The 11,148-nt window shown below is 54.7% G+C and overlaps 1 protein-coding gene across 2 annotated transcripts in view; it reads right to left on the bottom strand.

The window, feature by feature from the left end:
- cenph (centromere protein H) overlaps nt 1-6,129 on the bottom strand; it is a 37,268-nt gene extending 31,139 nt beyond the window's left edge. The window contains exon 1 of one of the 2 annotated variants that reach the window (XM_069938696.1): nt 6,020-6,129. In XM_069938696.1, the coding sequence (XP_069794797.1) occupies nt 6,020-6,048 (29 nt within the window). In that variant the 5' untranslated portion in view covers nt 6,049-6,129. Of the gene's footprint in view, nt 1-5,970 lie in introns of both variants that reach the window. The other variant, XM_069938686.1, reaches the window with a different exon arrangement.
- Nucleotides 6,130-11,148: the final 5,019 nt, after the last annotated feature.

Genomic DNA, 11,148 nt, shown 5'->3' on the forward strand with positions numbered 1-11,148 from the left:
CTAGAACTCCCAGACCTGCTACAACTCCAGAACAAAGAGAGGGAGAAGAGGTATACAGATGCGAAGTGGTATAACAAGAGATACGGAACAAGCGACCTGGAAAAGCTGACACCTGGAGATGATGTGTGGATCTCCGATGCAAGTCAGCAAGGTACAATAACTTCCGTGCACCACAGCCCACAGTCTTACATGGTTAGCGGACCACAAGGGACACTGAGACAGAATCGCCATCATCTCGATCCCATACCAGAGTTTCAAGGTGAAAAACAACAAGAGTTCTGGCTGGAAATGGACACTCCTACAAAGGCAGGTCCAGAGTCTTTGCTGACTGAAACATAAGAGTTCACCTGGCAATAATAAGAACGAGGTCAGACCGAGAAGAGGCTGCAGAGATTAAATCTGTAAAGACTGTAAAACACCCAGAGTCAAAAAGGTCTTCTGTATTGTAAATGTTTTAAGTATATTTGAACCTAAATGTGGAAGGTAACTGCAGCGGATAAAGCCACAGAAAAAGGGGCTTCGAATGCAAAGTAAGGGGGATGTGGTGTAACAATATTGGTGGGACATTGAGTGGGCTGATGACATCACGGGGCGGGACTTCTGCATCCGGGAGAGTTATGCATCTGGCGAGCTCAGGACCAGCAGGGGATACCTGCACATGTAGGTATTCACTAAGAGTATGGTAAAATAACAGGATCAAGGTAGTTTTTATTACGAGTGTGTTTGAACCCAACACGACACGGGTAACATTTGATGCTGAATGTCATGATCACATTGAATTTAACCTTTAAGGTCATATGAAGTTCAAAAGTGTTTTTTAACCAGTTTGGACTGACTTGCATTATTGGTTACTATAATTGTGGTAACATTTGATGCTGAATGTCATGACCACATTGAATTTAACCTTTAAGGCCATATGAAGTTGAATAGTTTAAAAAATTGAACTTACACCAGGGAAACCTCAATTACTTACAGTGCTATGCACCAGTGTACATTCAGAATCAAAACAATAGGCCAAACCAAGTTCAATATGGGCCCAAAAAAGAAAAGCAACATTGGCAGAAGCTCTTCACAAGCCCAAAGAGTTAGATAAAGGAGAAAGCAAGAGACAGCAGAGGAACATCAGTCTCGCCTCACTGTTGATGCTTCCAGACATGCAAGGAGCATGCAGCAAGAAATAGAACAGGCCTGCCTCCGTACTCAGGCCTCTAGACAAGCATGGAACAGACAGCAGGTGTTATGGGCCCAGAGGCAATAGAAATTCATTAAAACCCAGAAGCAATAAAAATTCACCAAGACAATGTTTACTTAAACAAAAGTTGCTTTTAATTTTTTTTTAAACATGAAAACAGGATCAAACTTTAACTTATTACTATTAACCTAACTTAATCTAACTGAACTTCCTTCTAATTTTAAGGACACATGTATGTAATGTGTGTATGTTCAGGAAAAGTTCTTTGTTTCACAGTCCAATCATTCTCTTTTCACTTCTCCAAGTTCACCAGGTATCAGGCAATTATTATACTGTGCACAGAATTTAACATGTATGGTTACCACTCATGTTGGTTTCAGAGAGAAAATTTGTTGCTCATTGGACACATACAAACTGATTTCCGCCAATCAGTCACTTCAGTGTCTTGCTGAAGAAACTTGCCCCAACACGGGTTTTCCAAATGACAACTTCTTCCAGGTCTTCACAGGGTTCCTTTTGCTTCCCTTATTTCAGAAGGAATACTCTAGCCAGCCATTTCCTCTTGTAAGGACAAGGGGTTTGAACAGGCTGAACTCAGAACTCACAACCCATCTTCAAAATAGGGTTTTTCCAACAAGCCTGCCAGCTTGCAGCCTCAACTGCTACTGTAGAATCAACCTCTCTCTCTCTCTCTCTCCCTCCCCCTGAGAGAGAGAGATCCTGTTTGCTTTTTCCTCTCTCTGCTTGTAAAAAGCAAATGACTTCTTACAGGGCTCTGAACCCAATCCTTGAAAGATCATATCAGCACTTGAGCCCGGACTTTTCCATTTGCACCTGCTTTTGAAATTCTTTCCAAAGCAGTTCCATTGTCTTTTGCAAAGCCAACTGGAGCCTGAATGTCGAGCTTCAGCAAAGCTCTTGCATTTTAAATGAGATGTCTTTTGTGAAGTTTCGGTTTGTGAAGTGACCTACACCAACTTCCACCCCACCCCCAATAATCTATCTTTTAAAAACATATTTATCCATAACCATAATATAACCCATAGCACAGGAAACAGAACAGCAACACCAGGTCCATCTCAGTGCTCAGGCCTTCAGACTGGCAAGGAGCAGGTAGCAGGAAACTGAGCAACAAAGCCAAGCCCACCTCAGTGCTGATGCTGCCAGGCATTCCATGAGCAGACAAGAGTCTGCTGAGAATTACCATGAAGTCTTTTTGGTATTTTGTTTCAACCATGTAGTCAACAACTGAGCGTTTCATCTCCTGGGCAACACTGGATATCCTGCTAGTGTACTCTATAATCTCCCTATTTTTAAATTTTCAATTTCTTTACAAAAAATACTAATATGGTTGGCTTTCCGAATCCCTTGCTCTATCTGCAAGCCTTTTGCAAACATGCACAAGGACACCCTTAGCCAGTACAAACAAGTTTGCAATCTATTATTTAGCCAATATGCTTCCTGTTTATTTTATCTGCCAAAATGGACAATTTAACATTTTCATATATTAATAAGTCACTATATATTTGCACATTTGCTTATCCTATCCTACATCCTTTTATAACCTCCTTATTTTCATTTTGTAAATTGACACAAAAAAACCAAATCATCTGCAAATTTAGCAACCAATATTTGGAGCCTTTTTAATGTTGAAGTCCCAGTACCAATCACTTTGACGTATCATAAATTATTATCTTCCCAACCTAAATAAAAAAACATTTCTACTTTGTTTCCTGTTACAAAAACAGAAATTCTGGAAGCATTCAACCAGTCAAGCAGCATCTGTAGAAAGATGAACCACTTAACATTACAGGTTGAAAATCATTAATCAAAACTGAGGAGAGAAATCCAATTTACCCAACTAGCAGAGAAGATTGGTGAACACAATGGGTGGTACAAAGGAAATAATTAGGATACAATGATGGACAAACAATAAGGACAGTTAAGGTCCATGTCGTCTGTGATGTGTTGAATATGGCAGAATATGCAAATTAAAACAAAAAAAAACAGAGGAATGGAATGTACGAATAGGCAGTCCTGATACAAAGATAAACAAAGACCAAGTTATCTCATATTAGAAAATTTTTTATATATATATATATATTTTTTTTTAATATATATATATATTAAAAAATATATATATAAATATTTAATGTGTGTGTGTATATATATTTTTTTAAACTGTGACAGAGTATATAGATATGTTTTGGGGAGATAAATTGGGAAAGGTTTGTTAGAGTAGGTCACATACAAACACTTTAAAACAGATCTCATTTAAAATACTGGAGCTCTACCCCATGGTAGACATATCAGCCCCAGAGCTTTTGCAAGAGCATTTGAAGAGTGCTCAAGAGACTTCATTAATGGATTGTAGTTTGCAAAAGGCAACAGATGAAAGAGCATGCCAGATCCACTGCTGTCTGGAAGAGAATTTGCTGTTCTGAGAGGGTCATGTGTTTTGCAAGCAGAGAGAATCAGACAGGCTTTTCTCTCAGAGAGGGAAAGAGAGACAGATCACTTGTACAGTGTTATAACCAGCAGACACCAGCAGGAACTGGAACAGGACAAACTGGAAAAGCTTTTGGAAGGCCCCATTTTGTTAGAAAGCCTGGTCAAAGGCCTTGTGGTTCATGCAAGAGTAGAGGACGGGCTGTCTAATGTTTCACTTGAAATAAGAGAAACAGAAAGGAACTCTATAGTGACCTGAAAGAAAGAGGTCATCATCTGGAGAACCCTGAAGGGGCACGTTTCACCAGCAAGACACTGAAGTGACTGATTAAAAAGCAAACAACAAATCTCTCTCTGAACCTTCCTGAGCAGTAACCATTTACCTTTCAAGCACCAAAGCCTGGTGAACTTTTTGATGTTAAATTCTGTGCACAGAATAAGAATTGCCCGCAACCAGTGAACTTGGAGGAGTGAGAAGTGAGATTGGACTATGAACCAAAGAACTTTTCTGAACTTACACACACATTACATACACGTCCACTTAAAATTAGAAGGGATTTAAGTTAGGTTAAGTAAGTCAATAGAGATAAGTTAAAGTTTGATTTTATTTTCATGTTTAAAGATAATTAAAAGCAACTTTTGTTTAAGTAACCATTTGCCTTGGTGAATATCCACTGCTTTTGGGGTCCTCTGGGCTCATAACAAAACAGGCTGCCACGTTCAGTTGTTTAGTCATTAAAGGAACAAACAGGGTCCCTGGACAGATGGGAGATCTGACAAAAAAAATGGAGAAAATCAAGTCGAGAGATAGAATGGCACTTGAAAATAAATTTAAAAATTATTGAACCAATAAAAGAATCCACGGGGGGGGGGGGGGGTGGGGAACACATGCATAAGCTAGAATCTTGAGTGAGCGAAGAAGTCTGGAGGTTCACACAGCATCCATGGATAGAAATAGTCAGTCAACGTTTTGGGTCAGGACCTTCCCTGAAGGAGAAAGCTAGAGACGGACACCATCTGGTGGGCTTGTAAGGGATACTGGAATGTGAGGAGTCAAGCAAGTGCAAATTAAGAATCAAGTATTATGGGTTAACTTAAGGTGATGGGATACTGGAATGTGAGGAGTCAAGCAAGTGCTCATTAGAAATGAAGTATTATGGGTTAAATCAGGGTGAAGGGATGCTGGAATGGGAGGAGTCAAGCAAGTGCTAATTAAGAATGAAGTATTATGGGTTAACTTAAGGTGAAGGGATACTGGAATGTGAGGAGTCAAGCAAGTGCTCATTAGAAATGAAGTATTATGGGTTAAATCAGGGTGAAGGGATGCTGGAATGGGAGGAAGGGTTATAAAAGTATAATAAAATAAGGATCTTCAAAACAGGATAGCAAGTAAATAGCTTTAGCAAGTCTTGGGGATTGATTAATGAGTAAAGAACAAAGGCATGATATTTCCTGGCTAACAAGTTTGCAGGAAGGCACATAAACTGATAAGAAGTTAGAATCCACGTGGGCAGAATTACCTAATGCTAAACCAATCCAGGAGGCAGAAGAATGTTAGGGGGAAGGTATCTCTGTACTGAAATGAAATGTATAAAAGTTGGGTCAGCCTCAGTATCTGTGTGTATTCCCAGGGTAAGGGGAAGCACCCAACTTTGCATTGTTCTAATAGTATAATAAAAGTTCTTAGTTCTCAATTTTTGTCTCGAGCAAATTCTGTGAAGGTACTTCTGTTTCCCACAGGCTTAATCTCAAAATGATGCCAGGGGATCCCTCACATCCACCCAACAACACGTACAAGAGGCGGTGTCTTAAGAATGCAGCCCATATCCTCTAGGGTGCACCCACCCCCCAGGCTACCGTCGGGGAAAGGGTACAGGAGCCTGAAGACGAGCAATCCGGTGGCACAAGGCCACCCTCTGCCATCAGATCACAGACCCTGCCCTTTCCTTGCGCGGTCTTCATTTACTTTGTCCGGTGGCTTCGGGAAATGTTTGCACCGAGACGCTGCCCAAATTTCGTGAGCCAAATTCTGAGGAGGAGGAGGAGGAGGAGACCACCCGCACGGTGGGCGTCAGTCTCCAGCTTCGAACCCCCAGCATCTCGATTTAATGGCGGATGGGCCCCAACGAAAGCGGCCGCTCGTCGCCAAGCTGACCCTGTCCACGGATACGGACCAACAGGCATTGCGGCCTCGTCCTCGACGATCTGCAGCGTTCAGTCCCCTCCCCCCCCCCCTCCGAGGCGAGGGCTCCCACACCGCGCACTCCCACCTTCCGAAAGCCCTCGGAGGGAGAGAGAGAGAGAAACCCCCGTCCCTCCCTCCATTTTACCATCTCCCGCCACTCTCCGAACACGGACGCCGATAATTCATCCTCTTACTCTGCGCTTGGAGCCGCTCCCGCATCCATTCCCCACCACCGTCACCCCCGACTCTGCTGGGCGCCGACCCGTGGTGCGCATGGGTCGAGGGGGAGGGAAAGAAGGCGGGGCCTCTGCGTCAGGACACGTCTGGGGTTGGTTGGAGGAGACGTCCATCAGAGATGGCCGCCAATGGCCTGATGGCGGGCGGCTCGTGGGGCCGGCCCCGTGGTCGAGTCGGCGCGACGGTTGAATTTCGAGTGGAGTGGCGGCGACGGTGGGTCGGTGGGAAAGAAGGCGGGACGTTCTTTTCCCTGGACGGGAGATGAGCTCGTTGCAACCGGTGTGAGGAACGTACCAAGTAAGGACGGCGGGGGGGGAAATAAACCAAACTCCTGGAGGAAGCTCTGTCCAGGTTTCCCGACCTCAACCTCCACCCTCTGTCGGTCTCTCAGCCATTTCCCCCCCCCCAACTTCATTCCCCCCCCAACTTCATCCCCCCCAACTTCATCCCCCCCCAACTTCATCCCCCCCCCCACTTCATCCCCCCCCCCACTTCATCCCCCCCACTTCATCCCCCCCCCACTTCATCCCCCCCCACTTCATCCCCCCCCACTTCATCCCCCCCCACTTCATCCCCCCCCCACTTCATCCCCCCCCCACTTCATCCCCCCCCACTTCATCCCCCCCCCACTTCATCCCCCCCCCACTTCATCCCCCCCCACTTCATCCCCCCCCACTTCATCCCCCCCCCACTTCATCCCCCCCCACTTCATCCCCCCCACTTCATCCCCCCCACTTCATCCCCCCCACTTCATCCCCCCCCACTTCACCCCCCCCACTTCACCCCCCCCAACTTCACCCCCCCCCAACTTCACCCCCCCCCAACTTCACCCCCCCCAACTTCACCCCCCCCAACTTCACCCCCCCCCAACTTCACCCCCCCCCAACTTCACCCCCCCCCAACTTCACCCCCCCCCAACTTCACCCCCCCCCAACTTCACCCCCCCCCAACTTCACCCCCCCCAACTTCACCCCCCCCCAACTTCACCCCCCCCAACTTCACCCCCCCCAACTTCACCCCCCCAACTTCACCCCCCCCAACTTACTCCCCCCCAACTTCATCCCCCCCCAACTTCATCCCCCCCCAACTTCATCCCCCCCCAACTTCATCCCCCCCCAACTTCATCCCCCCCAACTTCATCCCCCCCAACTTCATCCCCCCCAACTTCATCCCCCCCCAACTTCATCCCCCCCCAACTTCATCCCCCCCAACTTCATCCCCCCCAACTTCATCCCCCCCAACTTCATCCCCCCCAACTTCATCCCCCCCAACTTCATCCCCCCCAACTTCATCCCCCCAACTTCATCCCCCCCAACTTCATCCCCCCCCAACTTCATCCCCCCCCAACTTCATCCCCCCCAACTTCATCCCCCCCCAACTTCATCCCCCCCCAACTTCATCCCCCCCAACTTCATCCCCCCCCAACTTCATCCCCCCCAACTTCATCCCCCCCCAACTTCATCCCCCCCAACTTCAGCCCCCCCCAACTTCAGCCCCCCCCAACTTCAGCCCCCCCCAACTTCAGCCCCCCCAACTTCAGCCCCCCCAACTTCAGCCCCCCCAACTTCAGCCCCCCCAACTTCAGCCCCCCCCAACTTCAGCCCCCCCCAACTTCAGCCCCCCCAACTTCAGCCCCCCCAACTTCAGCCCCCCCAACTTCAGCCCCCCCAACTTCAGCCCCCCCCCAACTTCAGCCCCCCCCAACTTCAGCCCCCCCCAACTTCAGCCCCCCCCAACTTCAGCCCCCCCCAACTTCAGCCCCCCCCAACTTCAGCCCCCCCCAACTTCAGCCCCCCCCAACTTCAGCCCCCCCCAACTTCAGCCCCCCCCAACTTCAGCCCCCCCCAACTTCAGCCCCCCCCAACTTCAGCCCCCCAACTTCAGCCCCCCCAACTTCAGCCCCCCCAACTTCAGCCCCCCCCAACTTCAGCCCCCCCAACTTCAGCCCCCCCCAACTTCACAGCCCCCCCCAACTTCAGCCCCCCCCCAACTTCAGCCCCCCCAACTTCAGCCCCCCCCAACTTCAGCCCCCCCCAACTTCAGCCCCCCCAACTTCAGCCCCCCCCAACTTCAGCCCCCCCAACTTCAGCCCCCCCAACTTCAGCCCCCCCAACTTCAGCCCCCCCCAACTCAGCCCCCCCCAACTCAGCCCCCCCCCAACTCCAGCCCCCCCCAACTTCCCCCCCCCAACTTCAGCCCCCCCCAACTTCAGCCCCCCCCAACTTCAGCCCCCCCCAACTTCAGCCCCCCCCAACTTCAGCCCCCCCCAACTTCAGCCCCCCCAACTTCAGCCCCCCCCAACTTCAGCCCCCCCCAACTTCAGCCCCCCCCAACTTCAGCCCCCCCCAACTTCAGCCCCCCCCAACTTCAGCCCCCCCCAACTTCAGCCCCCCCCAACTTCAGCCCCCCCCAACTTCAGCCCCCCCCAACTTCAGCCCCCCCCAACTTCAGCCCCCCCCAACTTCAGCCCCCCCCAACTTCAGCCCCCCCCAACTTCAGCCCCCCCAACTTCAGCCCCCCCCAACTTCAGCCCCCCCCAACTTCAGCCCCCCCCAACTTCAGCCCCCCCCAACTTCAGCCCCCCCAACTTCAGCCCCCCCCAACTTCAGCCCCCCCCAACTTCAGCCCCCCCCAACTTCAGCCCCCCCAACTTCAGCCCCCCCCCAACTTCAGCCCCCCCCAACTTCAGCCCCCCCCAACTTCAGCCCCCCCCAACTTCAGCCCCCCCCAACTTCAGCCCCCCCCAACTTCAGCCCCCCCAACTTCAGCCCCCCCCAACTTCAGCCCCCCCCAACTTCAGCCCCCCCAACTTCAGCCCCCCCCCAACTTCAGCCCCCCCCAACTTCAGCCCCCCCCAACTTCAGCCCCCCCCAACTTCAGCCCCCCCAACTTCAGCCCCCCCCAACTTCAGCCCCCCCAACTTCAGCCCCCCCAACTTCAGCCCCCCCCAACTTCAGCCCCCCCCAACGTCAGCCCCCCCCAACGTCAGCCCCCCCAACGTCAGCCCCCCCCAACGTCAGCCCCCCCCAACGTCAGCCCCCCCCAACGTCAGCCCCCCCCAACGTCAGCCCCCCCAACGTCAGCCCCCCCCAACGTCAGCCCCCCCAACGTCAGCCCCCCCCAACGTCAGCCCCCCCCAACGTCAGCCCCCCCAACGTCAGCCCCCCCCAACGTCAGCCCCCCCCAACGTCAGCCCCCCCCAACGTCAGCCCCCCCCAACGTCAGCCCCCCCCAACGTCAGCCCCCCCAACGTCAGCCCCCCCCAACGTCAGCCCCCCCCAACGTCAGCCCCCCCCAACGTCAGCCCCCCCCAACGTCAGCCCCCCCCAACGTCAGCCCCCCCCAACGTCAGCCCCCCCAACGTCAGCCCCCCCAACGTCAGCCCCCCCAACGTCAGCCCCCCCAACGTCAGCCCCCCCCAACGTCAGCCCCCCCAACGTCAGCCCCCCCCAACGTCAGCCCCCCCAACGTCAGCCCCCCCCAACGTCAGCCCCCCCCAACGTCAGCCCCCCCCAACGTCAGCCCCCCCCAACGTCAGCCCCCCCCAACGTCAGCCCCCCCCAACGTCAGCCCCCCCCAACGTCAGCCCCCCCCAACGTCAGCCCCCCCCAACGTCAGCCCCCCCCAACGTCAGCCCCCCCAACGTCAGCCCCCCCCAACGTCAGCCCCCCCCAACGTCAGCCCCCCCCAACGTCAGCCCCCCCCAACGTCAGCCCCCCCCCAACGTCAGCCCCCCCCAACGTCAGCCCCCCAGCCCCCCAACGTCAGCCCCCCCCAACGTCAGCCCCCCCCAACGTCAGCCCCCCCCAACGTCAGCCCCCCCAACGTCAGCCCCCCCCAACGTCAGCCCCCCCCAACGTCAGCCCCCCCCAACGTCAGCCCCCCCCAACGTCAGCCCCCCCCAACGTCAGCCCCCCCCAACGTCAGCCCCCCCAACGTCAGCCCCCCCCAACGTCAGCCCCCCCCAACGTCAGCCCCCCCCAACGTCAGCCCCCCCCAACGTCAGCCCCCCCCAACGTCAGCCCCCCCCAACGTCAGCCCCCCCCAACGTCAGCCCCCCCCAACGTCAGCCCCCCCCAACGTCAGCCCCCCCCAACGTCAGCCCCCCCCAACGTCAGCCCCCCCCAACGTCAGCCCCCCCCAACGTCAGCCCCCCCCAACGTCAGCCCCCCCCAACGTCAGCCCCCCCCAACGTCAGCCCCCCCCCAACGTCAGCCCCCCCCAACGTCAGCCCCCCCCAACGTCAGCCCCCCCAACGTCAGCCCCCCCCAACGTCAGCCCCCCCCAACGTCAGCCCCCCCCAACGTCAGCCCCCCCAACGTCAGCCCCCCCCAACGTCAGCCCCCCCCAACGTCAGCCCCCCCCAACGTCAGCCCCCCCCAACGTCAGCCCCCCCCAACGTCAGCCCCCCCCAACGTCAGCCCCCCCCAACGTCAGCCCCCCCCAACGTCAGCCCCCCCCAACGTCAGCCCCCCCCAACGTCAGCCCCCCCCAACGTCAGCCCCCCCCAACGTCAGCCCCCCCCAACGTCAGCCCCCCCCAACGTCAGCCCCCCCCAACGTCAGCCCCCCCCAACGTCAGCCCCCCCCAACGTCAGCCCCCCCCAACGTCAGCCCCCCCAACGTCAGCCCCCCCCAACGTCAGCCCCCCCCAACGTCAGCCCCCCCAACGTCAGCCCCCCCAACGTCAGCCCCCCCCAACGTCAGCCCCCCCCCAACGTCAGCCCCCCCCAACGTCAGCCCCCCCCAACGTCAGCCCCCCCAACGTCAGCCCCCCCAACGTCAGCCCCCCCCAACGTCAGCCCCCCCCAACGTCAGCCCCCCCCAACGTCAGCCCCCCCCAACGTCAGCCCCCCCCAACGTCAGCCCCCCCAACGTCAGCCCCCCCCAACGTCAGCCCCCCCAACGTCAGCCCCCCCCAACGTCAGCCCCCCCCAACGTCAGCCCCCCCCAACGTCAGCCCCCCCCAACGTCAGCCCCCCCCAACGTCAGCCCCCCCCAACGTCAGCCCCCCCCAACGTCAGCCCCCCCCAACGTCAGCCCCCCCAACGTCAGCCCCCACCCCCCAACGTCAGCCCCCCCCAACA

Source organism: Narcine bancroftii, chromosome 1 (assembly GCF_036971445.1).
Source record: "Narcine bancroftii isolate sNarBan1 chromosome 1, sNarBan1.hap1, whole genome shotgun sequence".
NCBI lineage: Eukaryota > Metazoa > Chordata > Chondrichthyes > Torpediniformes > Narcinidae > Narcine > Narcine bancroftii.